Source organism: Perognathus longimembris, chromosome 1 (assembly GCF_023159225.1).
Source record: "Perognathus longimembris pacificus isolate PPM17 chromosome 1, ASM2315922v1, whole genome shotgun sequence".
NCBI classification, from domain to species: domain Eukaryota; kingdom Metazoa; phylum Chordata; class Mammalia; order Rodentia; family Heteromyidae; genus Perognathus; species Perognathus longimembris.
In genome coordinates, this window is record NC_063161.1 from 162,203,309 (window position 1) to 162,223,852 (window position 20,544).

At 60.1% G+C, this 20,544-nt stretch overlaps 1 protein-coding gene across 1 annotated transcript; it reads right to left on the reverse strand.

Annotated features, from left to right (window-relative positions):
- Positions 1 to 1,097: 1,097 nt before the first annotated feature.
- Entpd2 (ectonucleoside triphosphate diphosphohydrolase 2) lies at positions 1,098 to 7,686 on the reverse strand. The gene is made up of 9 exons (XM_048346381.1): positions 7,503 to 7,686; positions 6,236 to 6,353; positions 5,624 to 5,774; positions 5,028 to 5,187; positions 4,552 to 4,779; positions 4,018 to 4,272; positions 3,815 to 3,934; positions 1,767 to 1,901; positions 1,098 to 1,649 (listed from the first exon to the last, which is right to left on the reverse strand). The coding sequence occupies exons 1-9, from the start codon at positions 7,617 to 7,619 to the stop codon at positions 1,446 to 1,448; spliced, it is 1,488 nt and encodes a 495-aa protein (XP_048202338.1). The 5' UTR covers positions 7,620 to 7,686; the 3' UTR covers positions 1,098 to 1,445.
- Between the last annotated feature and the right edge of the window lie 12,858 nt (positions 7,687 to 20,544).

The window sequence follows — 20,544 nt, forward strand, 5'->3', positions numbered from 1 at the left end:
GCCCCGGGACGCGCCACCTCCGCTCCCGTCCCGTACCGCGTCCCGGAGCGGAGGACCCGCCCCGGCGGGGGTGAGGGAATCCCCGGTGCGCCGGCACGGGACGCACCGGGCGCGCCGCGGGGAACGGGGCGGGGGGCGGGGGGCACCGCGGCCCGCCCGGGACCCGGCCGACGCCGCTCCGGCTGGATGGATCCCGAGGCGGCCGCCAGGGGGCAGGGGCGGCCCGAGCCGCTGCCGAAAGCCCACGGGGAGCTGTCCAAGGTGGTCACGGCCCCGGGTGCCGGCCTCCTCCACGGGGCCCGCTTCCTCCCGCCCGCCCCGCCCCGTCCTGACAGCGCGCCCGGTTTCACTCGGGAACCTCCCTCCGGCTCAGTCAGGAAAATGGAGGTGAGAACGTCCCCCATCCTCCAGCCGGTCCTTCGCCTCACAAATCTCGCCATCGCCAAGGCCGGCCCAGCAGGTTTGAAGAAGAAAAAAGAAAGCATAAAACACGAAAGAATGTGGGGGCTGGGAATGTGGCTTAGCGTTACAGCGCTGGCCTGGCCTGCATGAAGCCCTGGGTTCGATTCCCCAGCACCACGTAGATAGAAGAGGCCAGAAGCGGCGCTGTGGCTCAAGTGGCAGAGTGCTAGCCCTGAGCAAAAAGAAGCCAGGGACGGTGCTCAGGCCCTGAGTCCCAAGCCCCAGCACGGGCAAAGCCAAACAAAATGACAGGGCACAGGCTGCAGGTGGTGTGCAGGGAATTCAGGGTCCAGACAGAAGGGGCAAGATGTCACGATGTCTCCGTTGCCGCTGCTCCCGACCTCATTCCCCCAACACCAGGCCCCAAGCCCCTGCCCTACCCAGTCTACCAGCACTGGTTGTGCCAGAGCAGCCACCTGACCCACCGCCTCCCCGGGTCTGCCTTCACACCGGGTCTGCCGGAGGTCAGGCCCAGCCTTCGGCCCCGCCTAGGCTGTCAGTGAGGACCTGGAGTGTGTCCAGGTTCTGACAGTCAGAGGGGACTCAGGACTCAGGGGTTCCCCCACGGTGGAGAAGGGGTGCTTAGAGTCTGGGCAGGTCCACGCTCAGCAAGGAAGGACAGGCCCTACATTGTGGACACTTCTGCTCTAGGGAAAAAACTTTTATTACAAAATCTTTACAAGTAGGAGCAGACACCCCAACACAGGCCCAGACCCTTCCAAGGGCCCTCACTCCCTGAGTCAGACTGAGGGACTTGCCACCCCAAGGAAGAGGGGAGGGGTAGGAGGCACTGAAGAGATCCCCAGGCTGGAAGGGCTTCAGGGGCTGAGGTGGGGTGGGCGGCAAGGGGAGCATGGGGGCCAAGGGGTGCCCATTGGGGCCGAGTACGGAGCGCGGGGGCCCAGGGGGGAATGCACGAGGCCGGACCCGGCTCCCCGCCCCCCCCCCTCCCGTCGGCAGGCGGGGCAGCCACCCTCGAGTCCCTAGATGGCGCTGGTGGACTTGCCCGAGCGCAGCTGGCGAAACACCAGGAGCAGCGCGGCCAGGAGCAGCGCGGCGAAGAGCAGGAGCAGAGCCACCCAGGAGCTGAAGTCCGTGCCCTTGCGCAGCCCGGGCGGGTCGGCGGGAATCAGGTTGGTCAAGTTCAGCATGTATCCCAGCGCCCAGCCGACCGCCGTGTCCCCGGCCTGGGGAGTGCGGCGAGGTGAGAGCGGGATTCGGGGTTCCCAGCCTAGGGGAGGCCGGCCTGGGCTCCCCCACCCCCACCCCAGCCCGGCCAGGGACCGGCTCCGCCCCGCGCCTACCTTCTTCTGGAAGGCCACGCCTCCAAAGGTGCGCTCGTCAAAGCCGTAGCCGCGGCTCAGCAGCTGCTGCACGAACATAGCCGAGGCGCAGTAGCTGGCCAGGTGGGCCTGCTGGCCGGGCGCGCGGGCCTGCAGCTGGGACAAGGGCAGGATACGGCCGGTGACCCTGGGGAGAGGCGCCCCACTGCCCCCCCCACAGGCGGAACCACGACAGGGCGCAGGAGGACGGGGCCCCCATCTCAGGCACAGAATGCAAGGGCAACGTCCCCCGCGGTCAGCACTGCTGCCCGGAAGGCCCAGCCCCGAGGGGACCGCAGGGAGGGCCCTGGGGGGCAGGGGGCAGGAGAGGTGTTGATAAGTGGGCATGGTTACGGGCACTCCAGGTTTGGATCTGGTCCTGTACCCTCTGCCACCTTCCCTAAGACACCTTTGTCTGCATGCTACTAGACAGGATGGGATGGCCGGGCTCTGGCATCCTTCCTCACGAGTCTCAAGTAGGCACCTCCAGCGGCTCAGATGCCTCTTTCTTTAAGAGGAACTAACGTCTAGCCAGTGGCAGAAGGCAGAGCTCCCTGAACCCCTTCAGCTCCTCATCCTCTACCCCAAACCCTGCCGATTTTCTCTGCCGCATCTCTCCCTTGCTTGGCCATTCTCCCCCACACTGCCCCTTCTACCTCTCCCTCTCAGTCCCTGTCAGCTCCACAAAGCTGCTCTGCAGACCTTGGTGCTCCTGGTTCCCTCGGCCCACCCTCCACAAGTGATTGTAGGGTCACTTGGCCCCAGCCCCCCAACTATAGTCTGGCCATGTCTTGAGTACAGAGTGGTCCTCCTCAGCACAGGGGTGTTCTGAAAGACCCACCTTACACCTGCAGTACAGGGATAACTGGGAGACCTCCCTACACCTGCAGCACAGTGATAATGGGGGGACCTTCCTACACCTGCAGCATAGGGGTAACGGGGGGAAGGACCCCCCTACACCTGCAGCTCAGGGATAACCGGGGAGGGGGGACCTCCCTACACCTGCAGCTCAGGGATAACCGGGGAGGGGGGACCTCCCTACACCTGCAGCTCAGGGATAATGGGGGAGGGGACCCCCTACACCTGCAGCACAGGGATAACAGGGAGGGGGGGACCTCCCTACACCTGCAGCACAGGGATAACCAGGGAGGGGGGACCTCCCTACACCTGCAGCTCAGGGATAACCGGGGAGGGGGGACCTCCCTACACCTGCAGCTCAGGGATAATGGGGGAGGGGACCCCCTACACCTGCAGCACAGGGATAACAGGGAGGGGGGGACCTCCCTACACCTGCAGCTCAGGGATAACCGGGGGAAGGCCCCCCTACACCTGCAGCACAGGGATAACGAGGGAGGGGGGACCCCCCTACACCTGCAGCACAGGGATAACGGGGGGAAGGACCCCCCCTACACCTGCAGCACAGGGATAACGGGGGAGGGGACCCCCCTACACCTGCAGCACAGGGATAACAGGGAGGGGGGACCTCCCTACACCTGCAGCTCAGGGATAACCGGGGAGGGGGGACCCCCTACACCTGCAGCTCAGGGATAATGGGGGGGAAGGACCCCCCCTACACCTGCAGCTCAGGGATAACGGGGGGGGACCTCCCTACACCTGCAGCTCAGGGATAACGGGGGGGGGACCTCCCTACACCTGCAGCTCAGGGATAACCAGGGAGGGGGGACCTCCCTACACCTGCAGCTCAGGGATAATGGGGGAGGGGACCCCCTACACCTGCAGCACAGGGATAACAGGGAGGGGGGGACCTCCCTACACCTGCAGCACAGGGATAACCAGGGAGGGGGGACCTCCCTACACCTGCAGCTCAGGGATAACCGGGGAGGGGGGGACTCCCTACACCTGCAGCTCAGGGATAACGGGGGGGGGGGGGACCTCCCTACACCTGCAGCTCAGGGATAACGGGAAGGACCAGAGGAAGGGAATCCCACACACACAGGGAGAGCAAAGGGATAATGGGGGGGGGGCTGATAAAAGAGGAGGTGACAGAGGGGGTGAGGGGCAGGCCTCACCTCGGCCCAGGTCTGGTTGCAGACGGTGATGGTGGCCGCCTCCAGTTGCTGCAGAGTGGCGACTGGCAGCCCCATCACTGTCTGCAGGAAGTCCACGGTATAGTAGAAAGCAGAGAAGGCCTGCACAGAGGGAGCATGGTCACCGGACGGCCAGGCCCCAGAGGAATTCAGGCCCCCAGGCCCCCTGCCCTTCCACAACTCACCATGAAGCTCCCAGCCACAGGGGGCTGGAAGACCCCATTGAAGGAACACCGGGAGAAAGGGCAGGAGGAGAAGTTGAAGAGCCCAGAGACAAGGCCACGGCAGAGGGTGGGGTCGCCGGTCCCGGGCAGGCTGACCCTGGTGCTGCTGTTGAAGCTCGGGGGCCACTGGCCGGCCGTGCACGGCGAACGGTAGACCTCCCCAAGCACCACTTCGGAGGAGTAGCCTCTTGGCCAGCAGGGGTGGAAGCGGTGGGTCTGAGGGAGTGGCCAGAGGGTGAGTGGTACCCCACGACTCACCGCCCCCCCTCAAAAGGCCAGGCTGATAAACTGCCCCCAAGGAAACCAGAGCAGCCTCGCTTGTGCTCTGGGGCCACCAGCAGCCCGCTGGGCAGAAGGTTAAGTCCCTTGGTGAAGTAGTCATGGCCCCCTTGGCTAATGCTGGGTGAGGAGAGGCAAGCGGGAGGGGCTTTCCTCTGGGCGCTGTCCCTCCTCTCTGTCCCCCGTGGAGGTGACAGCAGTGGGGATTGGCGGCACCTGCAGGGCGCTGGCCAGCAGCCTCTGGAGGACCTGGTCTCGGCCATAGCACAGGAAGCTGTGCGTGTAGACTCGGTATTTCTGGCCGTAGAGCCGCAGGTGGACTTCACTGGCGGGATCCTCGGCTGGGCTGGCCGTCTCGAAGGTGATTTGCGTGGAGGCGCCTCCTAGGTCCATGGCCCCCGTTGTCCCCCTCCTTGGCCGGACCCACCGGCCCACCCAGCCATACTGTGGAGAGTGGAGGTTGGGACAGTGGAGGGGCAGGCCTCGGCTCCTCAGGCCCCAGTGCCAAGCCCACGGCCAGGCCCTCGCCAGACCCCCCCCAGACCCCCCCTAGGCCCAGGCCCCGCCAGACCCCACCCCCCCCAGGCCCAGGCCCTGCCAGACTCCTCCCCACACCAGGCCCTCTCCAGGCCCAGGCCCCGCCAGACCCCCACACACACCAGGCCCCACCAGACCCCCACCACGCCGCCCACCTTAATGAAGTTCTCCAGCAGGTAGTTGGCAGTCACCCAGCCAAACACACCCTCATCCTGGCCAGAGAGGATGCGCGCACCACGGAAGTCAAAGGGGTACTGGGTCAGTGTCTGCGTCACTGCCTCAAGCACACGGGCAGAGGCCTCTGGGCTGGTGAGGCTGCAAAGGGGAGGATCCTGAGAGGCCTCTTCCCCCTTGCCCTCCCCATGAAGCAGGGAGGATTTTTTTTTTCTTTTTGTTTGGTTGCGGGGCTTGAACTCTGGGCCTGGGCGTTGTCTCTGAGCTCTTCAGCTCAAGGCTAGTGCTCTACCACTTGAGCCACAGCGCCACTTCCAGTTTTCTGGTGGTTAACTGGAGATAAGAGACTCAGGGACTTTTCCTGTCCAGGCTGGCTTTGAGCCACGATCCTCAGGTCTCAGCCTCCTGAGTAGCTGGGATGACGGGCGTGAGCCGCTGGTGCCCTGCTGCAGGAAGGATTTGGGGGGCCTACTCCCTAAGGCCACTCCTGGAGTCTCCCGGCCCCAAGCCCTTGCCAGCGGTTTGTGGGCCCACCGCGTGCAGTGCTGGTCCGGGGTGAAGGCACAGGAATACTCACCTGAGCAGCCTCATGCCTGCTGTGGCTCCCAGGTAGAGTGGCGTTCTGGTATGTTGGTCTTTGGGCACATCCCTGAGCGCCTGTTCCAGGCATTCAACCAGACTCTGGCCAGCCCCCGCAGGGTGATCTGCATAGCTGGAGATGCCCCCACCTAGAGAGAGGGCAGATGAGGGCCAGGCCTGGCAGACAGCCTCCCCCCCGCAGGTGGATCACAGGCTGCCGGGGTTGGGGTGCCTGCCTCCCTACCAGGTGGCGGTTTAGACACACCTTCCCCACCTATACCCCCAAAGACGCCCATTTCGGAGACAAAGGAGCCAGGTGCCACCCAGTCTCTGAGGCTGCCGCCTGTCTGGTGGGAGTGGCACAGGTGTCTGCACAAAGCCTGGGGCAGCGTCCACTCAGTCTAGCTTCCCAGGGTGCTGGATCCTTGCCTTGGGCTAGTCGAGGCCCAGATTGTCCGCCTTTCTAGAACACAGGTCTCCACGGCCCCCTCCCTGGGCCCGGTCTCTGTTTCTGAGACTCCTGCTGAAGCAAGCCCCCACCTGCCATGGCAGGGGCCCGGGACCCCCACGAGAGTCGAGGCTGGGACAGGTCTGGGTCTGGCGGTCTCACCCTGAACATCACAGGAGCTGTGCTGGCCCACGATGCCGGTGTCGTTCTCCTTGTCAGCTGGCCACTTGTAGATAAACATGGACGTGTGCGAGGAGCCAGCATCCAGGACGATGCCATACTGCGGGGAGGGGAGAGGAGGGGAAGGGAGGAAGGAGTCCGTCCTTAAGCGCCGCCCCCTAGCTCTCTACTTCTGCCTGGTCTGTGGTGAGCTTTGTGTCAACCACAGCCACATGGCTTCCCTGGAAGGAGAATTAGCAAAGGCCTCTAGGGCAACCCTCCCTTCTGACTGCCTGAAGACCCCATGCCAGGAGCAGGAAGCGGCCTTCCCAGTGGAGGCAAATCTGGGTCCCAGGACGACATCTGCCACTTTGCCCCGGGGCTCCGAGGGATGACTCAGGAAGAGGAAGCCCAGCTGCCGAGGAAGCCCCTTGGGCCTATCTAATCTTCCTTCCTCCCTACTCCGCAGCTGTCTGCCCTGACCTCAGCCAGACCTGAGGATGTCGCTGTGAGGGCTGGAAACGAGCTTCCAATATGTGTCTCCTCTCGGAGCCTCAAAGCCAGGGGCAGAGGCTGAGGCTGTGGAGCTGAGAGGGGCAGGATGGGTCTTGCTTGCCAGCATGTGAGTGTTGGGTCTAGCACCCGTCCCCACTGTCCCGTCTCCAATACCGGGAGCCTGGCTACAGGTCAGCTTCAGGTGGCACCGCCACCAGCCTGGGAGAGACGGTCCGGTCCTTATGCACACCGGGGACCCATCCGAGAGCAGGGAGGCTGGAGGGCCGGCCTCCACCCCGGCCTCCTTCCTGGGCGCATGGGGCAATCTCCCCACCCCACAGCCCCAGTAAAGGGTTAAAGGAGAGGGCTGGCTGGGAGCCCGCCAAGCTCAGCTCCAGCCGCTTTCGGACCAGCCAAGCCCTTCAAGGTCAGAACCCGCACCGCACCGAGGGTGGCGGGCTTGAGGGGTCCTCAGTCCCCCCACCTGTCACCCCTCATCCGGGCCCCACCCAGGGCTGGCGAGGCCCGCGGGACTCGGTGCCCCGGGCCCGGACCTCCACGGGCAGGCGGCCCGCGGCCAGGGAGGGAGTTCCCGCGACTTTGGCCTCCAGCCCCGCGACGCCCCGGAAGCGCCGCACCCCGCAGACGTGGAGGGCGGGGCGCAGGGCCCGGCGCCCCGGAGGGGCGGGCGCGGGGGTCCCGGCGGAGGCCCGGGGAGAGCCCGCCGGGCTCCGGGCCGCCCGCCCCCCGCCCCCGCGCTCCCGCCGGCGCGCACCTTGAGAGCCGGCGGTTCCCGGACGTCGCGCGTGGGGAGGCAGAGCAGCAGGAGGCCGGCGAGGCCCACGGCGGCCAGCAGCAGCGGCGGCAGCAGGGACAGCACCTTCCCCGCCATGGGCGGGCGGGCGGGCGGGCGGCGGGCGGGCGCGCGGGGAGTCGGGACCGGGCCGGCGGGCGGGGAGGCCGGGGCGGCCGCGGCCGCGGAGCTGGCGCCCGGGGCGGGGCGGAGCCGAGGGGCGTGGTCAGAGCGGGGGCGGGGCTGCGTGGGACCACGCCCCCCGAGTCCCCGCCCCCCGCGTCCCCGCCCGCCGCCCGGAGCCCAGGTGAGAGGTGCGGCCGCGCGGGGGACGCCGCCGGGAGCCCCGGGAGCCCCGCGCCGGCTGCCGCCGCCTGTCTGCGCGCTCCCCACCGGGGGTCCTCAGGCCCGTCCTCAGGAGTCGGGGAACGGGGTACCGGGCGCGGGGGCGGGGTCACCGGGCGCGGGGGGGTCGGGGGACACCGGGCGCGGGGCGGGGGCGGGGGACACCGGGCGCGGGGGGGCGGGGTCACCGGGCGCGGGGGGCGGGGACGCCGGGCGCGGGGGGGGGCGGGGGACACCGGGCACGGGATGGGGGACACCGGGCGCGGGATGGGGGACACCGGGCGGGGGGGACACCAGGCGGAGGGCAGGGGACACCGGGCGCGTGATGAAGGACACCGGGCGCGGGATGGGGATACCGGGCGCGGGATGGGGGATACCGGGCGGGGGGCGGGGACACCGGGCACGGGAAAGGGGACACGGGGCGCGGGGGGGCGGGGAGGACATCGGGCGTGGGGCGGGGACACCGGGCACGGGGCAGGAGATACCGGGCGCGGGGTGGAGGACACCGGGCACGGGATGGGGGACACCGGGCGCGGGATGGGGGATACCGGGCGGGGAGCGGGGGACACCGGGCGCGGGATGGGGGACACCGGGCGCGGGATGGGGGACACCGGGCGCGGGGCAGGGGATACCGGGAGCGGGGCGGAGGACACCGGGCACGGGATGGGGGACACCGGGCACGGGATGGGGGACACCGGGCGCGGGGAGCGGGGACACCGGGCGAGGGATGGGGGACACCTGGCGCGGGATGGGGGACACCGGGCGCGGGGAGCGGGGACACCGGGCTCGGGGGCGGGGGACACCGGGTGGGGGGCGGGGGACACCGGGCACGGGATGGGGGACACCGGGCGCGGGGGCGGGGGACACCGGGCGAGGGATGGGGGACACCTGGCGCGGGATGGGGGACACCGGGCGCGGGATGGGGGACCCGGGGCACGGGGGGCGGGGAGGACATCGGGCGCGGGGCGGGGACACCCGACTCGACTCGGGTGCGGAGTTTTGCCGGGACCGCATCACACTTCCCCCGGGTCTGGAGGAAGGGGAGCGGGCTCCGTGCGGGCCCAAGGGCACGCAGCTCCGCACCGGCCGCGGGGGAGCTGCAGCCCCGCTCCGGGGCTCCCGCCTCGACGGGGGGGCGGGCTGCTGCGCGGAGCCAGACCGGGATGGAGCTCAAGCCCGCCCGCCGGGGACGCCGAGACACCGCCCGCCGCGGGGCCTGCCCGGGGCCTCCTGGGGCCGGGATGTCCCGCAGATGTCCCGCAGTCCCACCCCGCCTGGCTACAGCAGAGCAGCAGCAGACGGGGCCCAGGTCGCAGCCTCTGGGTGCGGGACTTCCCTCAAACCTGTCCCCGCCCCCCTCCCCTCCAAGGGAGGCACCGAGGCTCAGACTGGGGAGGCCAGGACTCTGCGCACAAGGCCTGGTCCTCGAGGATACCGGAGAGGGTCCTCGGCCAAGCTGGGGTGCTGGTGGGCACTAAGTGACGGGACACCAGCGGGGACGGGCCTGGTCTCTGTGGGCGCGGGCTCTCTGCTCTGCCCCTCCCCTTCCTCTCCCCCCTGGGCTCCCACACTGGCCTGAGGGCTCTCAGGGCTCTCTGGCCATGAACCATCCTTCTTTGTGCCCTTACAAAGTGGGTATTCCAGCACCGCGCAGCCCTCCTCGGGAGGCAGGGAGCCCCGTGGCAGGACCTCCAGGGAGCGGGCCTCTGGAGCTCAAGGGCCGCCTTTGATGGCAGTGGGGTCTGGGCAGTGTCCTGGCCAGAAAAACAGGCAGAGACAATCGGCTGGGATTGCTGCCCAGGCTAAGGGTCTGGTGTCTCCGGCCCAGCAAAGGCGTCTTTCTTCCAGCCCGGGACCTCAGAGGGAGGGTAGGACCTGGAGGTCACACACCCTCCTCCTTAAAGGCCTAGAACAAAACTTCTGAGTGGGGCCAGGCCTGTTTCCTGCTAGCGCACCCCACATCTCCCCCAAGCCCTTGCTCCCACTCCTGCGTGCCCAGGGGGAACGACTAGACTGGAGGCGGCTGGGAAAACGACATGAAAAGGCTGTGGTTGCTGCCACCCCCTGGGCTGCCAGTGCCCCACCTCTCCTACTCCCCCAGAGAGGGCTCCTTGGGGTTCTGCCTTCGGAGGGACGAGCCGGGGGCCACAAGAGCCGCCACCAAGCCTGACAGGATGGGGCAAGGGCAGGGGAGGCCTGGCCCCGCCCTGGGGGAGACGAGCTCATGGCCCAGGCCCAGACACGCTGCCAGGACAGGCGGGAGGGGGCAGGGAGCTGAGAACTGAGTTGTCTCTGAGAAAGAGCTAGGGCCGGGAATGCCCCCTCCAGCCAAAAATATCCTTGGGCGCTGGGCCCTTGGACAGGAGAGCAGCTGAAGGGAGGAGCAGCGGGCTTTGGGAACTTGGGGGTGGGGGCTCCGGATGTGCTGGCGTTTGCTTGGCCCAGGCTCTTGGCAGAGGAATGTGGACACCATAGAGGTGTCCTCCCCCCACAGTGCTCAGACCTCTCGGGGAGGGGGCGCTCTTGCCAGGGTCTTCCCATCAGAAAGCCCAGGGTGCTGTGGTTGAAACACCTGTGCTGGGAAAGGTCATTGCCCGTGACCTCCTTTGTCCCTGTGTACCAGGGGCATGTGAGCTCTTCACAGGGAGCAAAGGATGCGTGCGGGGGGGGGGGGGGTAGCCTTTGAACTCGGGGCCTGGGTGCTGGCTCATGTTTATCACTCAAGGCTGACTCTACCACTTGAGCCACACCTCCACTTTTGGCTTTCTTTGTGTGTACCAGTTCTGTGGCTAAAACTCAGGGCTTGGGTGCTGGCCTTGAACTGTTTTGTTTTGTTTGCCAGGCCTGGGGCTTGAACTCAGGGCCTGAGCACTGTCCCTGGCTTCCTTCTGCTCAAGACTAGCACTCTGCCACTTGAGCCACAGCGCCACTTCTGGCTGTTTTCTATGTATGTGGTGCTGAGGAATCGAACCCAGGGTTTCATGTATACAAGGTGAGCACTCTACCACTAGGCCACATTTCCAGCCCCTAAACTTTTTTTCCCCTCAAGACTAGTGCTCTGCCTCTTGAGCCATAGCTCTATTTCTGGCTTTCCTGGTAATGGATTGGAGATAAGTCTCATAGACTTTCTTGCCCAGGGCTGGCTTCAAACCACAATCCCAAATCCCAGCCTGCTGGGTAGTTAGGATTACAGGTGTGAGACACTAGCACCTACCTTCCCTTGGTGCTGTTGAGACTCAGTCTCCTTGTCTAGATGTTCCACGAGTGTGAATACACCAAATCAGACCATTGGAGCGCACACGTGCCTGGAAGATTGTCTGGCCTTGGCGGTGTCTGGCTGCTGGCACACACACTTGTGCATTCAGAGTCCTCTGAGGAGTGTCCGGAAGGCAGAACTGTCCTTGAGAGTGTATGCATGTGTGGGTGTGCATGCACACGTGTGCTCCACTTCCCCTGAAGCCATCTCCAACAAGATGGTGCCCAGATTCTGGCCCTTGAAGAACTGCCAACACCTCCCACAGCTCCACACATTTGATGTGCAATTCTGAGATTTTGAAGAGGTATGGAGGGCAGAATGGGCCCTCTGAGACTTCAGTTCTCACCAAGAAGATGGATACCCCTTCAAGAAGCACCTGCCCCTGCCTCCCTCCCACTGCGTGGGGCAGTTCCTCTGTTCCTACAGATGCCCCTGCCTCTCTCCCCCTATGTGGGGCTATTCCTACTGTTGTGGGGTCCACGGATCGACAGGCAATTAGACACTCAGATTCAATTGTTATGTTTTGTTGTGTTGGTTTTTTTTTTGCCAGTCCTGGGGCTTGGACTCAGGGCCTGAGCCCTGTCCCTGGCTTGGTTTGACTCAAGGCTAGCACTCTACCTCTTGAGCCTTTTCTGTGTATGTGGTGCTGAGGAATCGGACCCAGGGCTTCATGCATGCTAGGCAAACACTCTACCGCTAAGCCACAATCCCAGCCTAAAAAAATTTTTTTTAAAGATTTTGAGGGAGAAATGGCCGGCCAGGACTGCAGGTAGGGATCTCCAGATGCAGTCCCGGCCATCTCAGAAGGCTGTTTATAAAGCTAAAAACTACAGGAATGTTCCCTTTAGCTTAACAATAGCGGCTTGTTGCTTCTGAGAGGGGTGATTCACAATGAACACTGGAACTCATCTAACAACCAGGTGGCAAAACAGGATGAAACTCTCCCTGGAGGGGGTGTTACAGCGGTGATCAATACCGAGCAAGCTGGGTAAATACAACTACATAACTTTACAGCAGGCCCAGCTTCAGAAACGTCTTACATTGAACACTAAAGAACGCTATTAGCAATACTTCGCTGTGGGAAAGCTAGCATAGCAACAGATGAATTATCTTCATCACTTCACTACGGATGCCCCTGCCTCTCTCCCCGCCCCCCCCCCCGCGTGGGGCTGTTCCTACAGATGCCCCTGCCTCTCCCCCCCCTCCCCCCCCCGGCGTGGGGCTGTTCCTACAGATGCCCCTGCCTCTCCCCCCGCCCTCCCCCCCCCAGCGTGGGGCTGTTCCTACAGATGCCCCTGCCTCTCCCCCCGCCCCGCCCCGCGTGGGGCTGTTTCTACGGATGCACGGGGGTGCGCTGCCGATCAGTCCTCTGGTGGTTGGTAATCATTTGGACGCCTGTGCTCTGTGTTCCAGGTTTGCGCCCTGGGGTCCAGTCTGAGTCATCCCAGTGAGCTCAGGGTGTTCTCTGGAGGCCTGGGGATGTTTACAGAGCCCTGCAGGCATCTGGAAGCAGTGGGGGGGGGGGGGGGGGAGAGGCTCCCGGCTCCTCTTTTCCTAGAGAACTGGATGTCCCCAACAGGATGCTCACGTGGGCCCACGTGAAGTGCTCGCCCCGCCCCCCCCAAGCCCAGCGGGCCTGCGTGGGGAGCGCGGCCCCCAGAGCAACACCCCAGGTCTTGGCCTCTGGGAGGAAACTTGCATCTCCTGGCCTGAGGTCCCGGCTCAGGCAGTGGAAGACCTGCCAAGAAGAAGGCTCTGAGTCCAACCCTAATTTACGGAGAGAGGAAGGAAAGGAAGGGAGGGAATCCCTCTCGGCCCACCTTCCCGCCCGCTCCGTCGTTTTGTTTGAAGGCAGGGCTTCCCTGTGCAGCCCAGGCAGCCTCCACCTCTCCGTCCTCCTGCCTGGGCCTCCCCAGCCCGCGGCTCAGGCAGGGTGTCCCAGCGCCATACTGGGCCCAGGAAAGGTTTTATGGATTGTTTATTTATTCACTTCATTGTAAGGTGATGTACAGAGGGGCCACAGTTACGTAAGTCAGGTAGTGGGTACTTTTTTTTCCTGTAAGCGTCTCACTGTGTTTTTCTCTTGAATTCAATACTTGGTATGTTTTCTGTCAGCCATGGGGCTTGAACTCAGGGCCGTCCTTGAGCTTTTCACTCAGTGCTAGCGCCCCACCACTTAGAGCCACAGCCTCAGTTCTGATTCCCTGCTGGTTAGTGAGAGACGGGAGTCTGCTGCCCTGGCTGGCTTTGAACTGCAATCCTAGGATCTCAGCCTCCTGAGTAGCTCAGATCACAGGTGTGAGCACCAGTGCCCCGCTGGGATGTTCTATTGTGATTTTCTAAAGATCTTTTGCTGTCTTATGGGAAATAAGTAGAAATTTGCTTGGTTAATTTTGAGATAGTGTCCCACTGTGTGGGCCAGGCGAATCTCTGGGTTGATGCAGATCTGCCTCGGCCTCCCCAGAAGCTGGGCCTGCAGGGGTGCATCACCATACTTAACTGGACTATGTGTGTGTGTGCAGGTCCTGGGGCTTGAAGTCAATGCCTGGGCCTGGACCCGGGCTTTTGTGCTCAAAACTAGCGCTCTAGGGACTGGGGATATGGCCTAGTGGCAAGAGTGCTTGCCTTGTATACATGAAGCCCTGGGTTCCATTCCCCAGCACCACATATACAGAAAACAGCCAGAAGTGGCGCTGTGGCTCAAGTGGCAGAGTCTAGCCTTGAGCGGGAAGAAGCCAGGGACAGTGCTCAGGCCCTGAGTTCAAGGCCCAGGACTGGCAAAAAAAAAAAAAAAAAAACTAGCGCTCTATCACTTTGAGCCACCGCTCCGCTCTCCTGGACGATCCCACCTGGGCCGACTTGGAGTGGTGAGTCTCAGATCTCAGCCTCCTGAGTAGAGGATTACAGGCGTGAGCCCCCGATGCCCACTGGACTTTTTTCTGTACTCTCTCCTGCTAACTTCGTGTAATACTAGGCAGTCAATTTGTGTATGGCTATGTCGGTATTGGAGCTTGAACTCAGGGCCTTGTGCGCTCTTGAAGACTTTGTGTGTGTGTGTTTTTTCCACTCACACAACTAGTGCTTTCCCACATCTGACCATCCTCTAGTTTTCACTTTTTGCTGTTTAACTGTGGAGATAAGAGCATGTGGATATGGACATGGTGGCTCCCATCTCTAATACTAGTTACCCAGGAGACTGAGCGCTTAAAGTAGAGGTTTGAAGCCAACTCAGGCAGAAAAGTCCACAAGGCAACTTTTTTTTTTTTTTTTTCACATGAGACCCTTCTCCCCAATTAACCAACAAAGAGTCAGAAGTGGAGCTGTGCGGCTCAAGTGGTAGAGGGACAGCCTTCAGGGAAAAGGCTCAGGGGCAGCAGCTAGACTCGGAGCTGAAGGACTACTGGCACAAAAACCAACAGGCAAACAATACAGTGTCTGGGATTTTTCTGCCTGGGCCGGCTCATAGTAACCCTCAGATTTCAACCTCCTAAGCAAGCTGCTGGGGATAACTAGCCAGGCAATTCTTTTCCTCATAATTTTATTTCACATATATATGTAATATAAATTATATATCTCCTTCTTTCTTTTGGCCAGTCCTGGGGCTTGGACTCAGGGCCTGGGCACTGTCCCTGGCTTTTTGCTCAAGGCTAGCACTCTGCCACTTGAGCCACAGCACCACTTACAGCTTTTTCTGTGTATGTGGTGCTGAGGAATCGAACCCAGGGCTTCATACATGCAAGGCAAGCACTCTACCACTAGGCCATATTCTAAGCCCAGCTATATTATTAGCATTCATTAGTGGCTATATGAGGGGTTTCATTGTACTCAAACACCCTCCCTCCAGCACTCTTCTTACCCCCAAATGGACTTAGCAGTAACTTTGTAACAATTTACTATTAACTCAATGATTAGAATACTTTATCAGTGAGTGTGTGTGTGTGTGTGTGTGTGTGTGTGTGTGTGTACTAGGGCTTGAACTGAGGACGAGGTGCTGTCCTTAGCTTTTTCCACTCAAGGCTGGTGCTCTACCACTTGAGCTACAATGCAACTTCTGGCATTTTGCTCATTAATTGGAGATTAGAGTCTTTTCTTCCCAGGCTGGCTTTGAATAACCATCCTCAGATCTCCGTCTCTTTTTTTTTTTTTTTTTTTTTTTTTTTTTAATTTTTATTTTTTTGGCCAGTCCTGGGCCTTGGACTCAGGGCCTAAGCACTGTCCCTGGCTTCTTCCCGCTCAAGGCTAGCACTCTGCCACTTGAGCCACAGCGCCGCTTCTGGCCGTTTTCTGTATATGTGGTACTGGGGAATCGAACCTAGGGCCTCGGGTATACCAAGGCAGGCACTCTTGCCACTAGGCTATATTCCCCAGCCCAGATCTCCGTCTCTTGAGTAGCAAGGATTATAGGTGTGAGCCACCAGTGCCTGTGTTATCAATAAAATTGTAAATAGAATTTCAACAGAATTGACTATAAAGGCATTACTCATAATTACATAATTTCAAAAGATAATGTTCTCAGTACTTCTCTATTATGTTCAAATCCTCAATACCCAATAAATACAAAATAAAAATTTAACTTTTCCAGGCACCAGTGGCTCACGCCTGTAATCCTAGCTCCTCAGGAGACTGAGATCTGAGGATCACAGTTCAATGTCAGCCTGGGCAGGAAAGTCCACAAGACTCTTATCTCCAATAAAGTACTCAGAAGAAGCCTCAAGTGGTGCTATGGCTCAAGTGGCAGAGTGCTAGCCTTGAGCAAAAGAAGCTCAGGGACAGTGCTCAGGCCCTGAGTTCAAGCCCCAGGATTGACAAAAAAAAAAAAAGTCTCATGGATTTTCCTGCTTGACTGGTTTTGAACTGTGGCTCCTCAGATCTCAGCCTCTTGAGTAGCTAGGATTACAGACGTGAGCCACCAACACCCAGCTCTCGGCTTTTAAAAATACACATTATTGGGGCTGGGGATATGGCCTAGTGGCAAAGAGTGCTTGCCTCATATACATGAAGCCCTGGGTTCGATTCCCCAGCACCACATATACAGAAAACGGCCAGGAGTGGGGCTGTGGCTCAAGTGGCAGAGTGCTAGCCTTGAGCAAAAAGAAGCCAGGGACAGTGCTCAGGCCCTGAGTCCATCCAAGCCCCAGGACTGGCAAAAAATAATAACAAAATACACATTATTATTACATTTTTACAGCAGGTCGGGGCTGGGGATATGGCCTAGTGGCAAGAGTGCCTGCCTCGGATACACGAGGCCCTAGGTTCGATTCCCCAGCACCACATATACAGAAAACGGCCAGAAGCGGCGCTGTGGCTCAAGTGGCAGAGTGCTAGCCTTGAGCGGGAAGAAGCCAGGGACAGTGCTCAGGCCCTGAGTCCAAGGCCCAGGACTGGCAAAAAAAAAAACAAAAAAAAACAAAAAAAACAGCAGGTTCAGCTTCCCAGCAACATTAAGGAGGCACAGGCTCTCCCTCCTCCACCCACAGCCCTGTGCACTGTGGCTGTGGTCTTCCCGCTTATGCTGCGTGCACTTTGCCCTCAGCTGGGAGGCACATGTGCACCAAACCCAGCCTTTTCTGCTGAGATGAGGTCACAAACATTTCAGTCCGGTTGGCTTTGACCCATGACCCTTTGGATGTCTGCCTACTGCACAGCTGAGTCATCACACCAGCCTCTCTCTCTCTCTCTCTCTCTCTCGTTGATTTACTTACCTGCTTGATTTCTGGAAGACTCTGACATTCCTGTAGTGGCCTTTTGGTCTGATGTGTGACCAGATATCATTATTGCGGAAGTGTCTAGGGAAATGTGTTCCACACTGGAGGCCGCTGGCCTGTATCTGTCTGTCATTAAGAGATTCCCCAGCAGGGCACTGGTGCCCACGTCTGTAACCCTAGCTACTCAGGAGGCTGAGATCTGAGGGTCGTGGTTTGAAGCCAGCTGGCAGGTAAGTCCATGAGACTTTTTTTTTTTTTTTTTTTGGCCAGTCTTAGGCCTTGAACTCAGGGCCTGAGCACCGTCCCTGGCTTCCTTTTGCTCAAGGCTAGCACTCTGCCACTTGAGCCACAGCGCCACTTCTGGCCATTTTCTATATATGTGGTGCTGGGGAATCAAACCCAGGGCCTCATGTATACAAGGCAAGCTCTCTTGCCACTAGGCCATATCCCCAGCCCAGTCCATGAGACTTTTTTGTTTTGTTTTTGTTGCCAGTCCTGGGGTGTGGACTCAGGGCCTGAGCACTGTCCCTGGCTTCTCTTTGCTCAAGGCTAGCACTCTGCCACTTGAGCCACAGCGCCACTTCTAGCTTTTTTCTATATATGCGGTGGTGAGGAATTGAACCCAGGCCTTCATGTATACAAGGTGAGTGCTTTACCACTAGGCCACATTCCCAGCCCTCCATGAGACTCCAAAAAAAAACAACACTCAAAAACTGGAAGTGGTGCTGTGGCTTAAATGGTAGAGCACTAGCCTTGAGCACAGAGAGGCTCAGGGACAGCGCCCAGACCCTGAGTTCAAGGCCAAGGCCCATAACCCAACAAAAAAGGGATGGGAATGTGGCTCAGGGGTAAAGTGCTTGCCTAGCATGCATGAAGCCCTGGGTTCGATTTCTCAGTACCACATAAGCAGAAAAAGCCAGAAGTTCAAGAAGGGGGCTGGGAATGTGGCTTAGTGGTAGAGTGCTCGCCTTGCATGCATGAAGCCCTGGGTTCGATTCCTCAGCACCACGTAAACAGAAAAAGCTGAAGTGGCGCTGCGGCTCAAGTGGTAGAGAGGGAGAAAGATCCCCCACCCCCCACCCTGACCACAGCTCGGGCCATTCTTCCCGCAGGGCTGACAAGTCTTGCTATGAGCGCATTTTAAGTTTCCTCTTCCATTTTTTAAATGTATGCAGACCCAGGAGATTGGAAAGCCTAGCACTGCCCCACCTGCCCTGCCTCCTGGCCAGTGCTAGCATCTCACACGACCGCAGTACCCGAGCAGAACCCAGGGCCCGACTGGCTCCTTGAAGCCCCACAGAGTTGCACATCACGTGTGTGCAGACCCACGTGACCTTATCACAAGGCCACAAGCAACTATCACCCGGCCTTCACACTACCCCTTTTGTAGCCTCCCCATTCCACCCCTGCCCCCCATCCTTCCCCCTTTTCAATCATGACATCCTGTGGAATCCTACACAGTGCAAACACTAATCAACATGAGTGTATCATTAGGTGGTGATTTTGAGATTGGCGCTTTTGTCACGCAAAATGCTGGTGACTCACACTTGTAACCCTAGCTACTCAGGAGTCGGTTCAAGGCCAGACCAGGAAGGAAAGCCCACAAGACCTTTACCTCCAATGAACCACCAGAAAACAGGAAGTAGAGCTGTGGCTCAAAATGACAGAGCTCTAGCCTTGAGTGAAAAAACACAGGGACGGCACCTAGCACCGAGTTCAAGCCCCGGGATAACAAAAAAATCATTTCCTTGAGGTCTCTCTTTTGCCAGCTTGTTTCCTGCCACAAGCGTATCACACTTGTTTGAACAATTGCCGTGGGGCTGGGGATATGGCCTAATGGCAAGAGTGCTTGCCTCGTATACATGAAGCCCTGGGTTCGATTCCCCAGCACCCCATATACAGAAAACGGCCAGAAGTGGTGCTGTGGCTCAAGTGGCAGAGTGCTAGCCTTGAGCAAAAAGAAGCCAGGGACAGTGCTCAGGCCCTGAGTTCAAGGTCCAGGACTGGGGAAAAAAAAAAAAAAGAACAATTGCCGTGAGAGATGTGTGGCTTGTGATAACTGAGGCTGCCAGGAACATTTCTGCCTGAACCTTCGTGAGGACAAGTGTGTCTCTGGAGTAGATGAGATCAGATGAGGCCTCAGCTGCCGCTCTCGGGGAGGCGGGGCCGGGGGGGGGGGAGGCATTCATTAGAAGGAATGGCTCACACAATTTTGGAGGCAGCAAGTCCACCATCTGCAGAGCAGATGGCAGGCTGGGGAGGCAGAAGGGAGGAGGGGAAGAGGCAGGCAAGTTGAGCCCCAACTGATCTGGAGGCAGGATATTCTTCTGGGGGACCTTGGTCTTCTCTCTTAAGAACTGAACTGAAGCTGGGTGCCTGTGGCTCACACCTGCAATCCTAGCTACTCGAGAGGCTGACTCTTGCAGAACGATGGTTTGAAGCCAGGCCAGCCAGGAGAGAAAAGCTCTCAAAAGTCACCTCCAGTTGATCAGCAAAAAGCAGCTGGAAGTAGGGCTCAAGAGGTAGAGCAAGCAAGCCAGGCAAACATCAGGACTCCGAGTTCAGCTCCAACAAAGGGGGAAAAAGATAAAAACCAAACATAAGAAAAAAAATTTTTTTTGTCGGTCATGGGGCTTGAACTCATTGCCTGGGCGCTGTCCCTAAGCTCTTTTACTCAAGGCTAGTGCTCTACCACTCTGAGCCATGGCTTCACTTCCACAAAATGTTAACTATTAACCGCAACTAAAATACTTTCACAGCAACATCCGAACTGGTATTTGGCCAACAGCTGGGTTCCATAGCACAGTCACGCCCACAGACAATTTACCCTAAAAACTCACCAAAACCCGACAGCCACCCAGGCCTCGGCTGGTTCTTACCACCCTTACTGGAGGTTGGTATTGGTTTATTTTGAGAAGAGGTCTCACTCTGAAGCCCTGGCTGGCCTGGAACTCTCAACCCTGCCTTTTACACCCCCCCCTTCCCCCGCCACCTCCCACTGCTGGAATTACAGCTGTGCACCACCCGCCTCCCACTCTCCAGCCCAAGTTGGAAGTTTCTGGGAAAGGCCTGGAGGAGGCCAACCTCCCCGCCCAGAGCAGGGGCTCTCCCAGGCCTCCCTCTGTGCAGGGAAGACCAAGCAGCCACCCCTGGTCCTGACCTGCCCGCCCCATCTGCCATCTCTCAGCAGTTCCCACCTAGGTGGCGGGTTCTTGCACACTGAGCTGCCCCTTTTCCTCCTTAAAACACATCTGCGCAGCAATGTGTAAGTGATCAGCGTCTCCCGTCCTCGGTCCTCGGCAGCCTGCCTTGCCCTGCTTCACTTAAACTCCTCTGGATGGGGTGTGGGGCGTGGCCACCGCTCACTCGGTCTGAATTCGCAGTCCTGGGATGACGAATGCCGCTGAACACCTTCTCCTGTGTGTATCTGCCACCTGTGAATGCTCTTGGGTGAAGTGGCTGCAGTCCTTCTTTGGGTTCCACGTTCTATTTGGGTTCTATTCCTGGGACAGTGCAGGACTCTTGGTGGTAGCCAAGGCTCCTGCTGCCCCCACAATGCCCACCTCAGCTGCTGGTGGGAGGACTGGGAAGGGGGACTTTTCCCGAGTCTCTTCCTGTGCCCCCTCTCCACACTCTGGACATGGGAGGACAGAGGGGTGAGCAACTCTCAGGCCTTGAGAATCTTGCACCACGTGTGATGGGCCTCAAGGCCTAGCCA

Bases quoted from the DNA above. Each gene is read 5' to 3' on its own strand.
- Entpd2 (XM_048346381.1), bottom strand. From the start codon at position 7,619: ATGGCGGGGAAGGTGCTGTCCCTGCTGCCGCCGCTGCTGCTGGCCGCC. The intron at 6,354-7,502 runs GTGCGCGCCGGC...CCCTCCCCGCAG, and splicing joins GGGAACCGCCGGCTCTCAAG to TATGGCATCGTCCTGGATGC. The intron at 5,775-6,235 runs GTGAGACCGCCA...CCCTCTCTCTAG, and splicing joins CAGCTCCTGTGATGTTCAGG to GTGGGGGCATCTCCAGCTAT.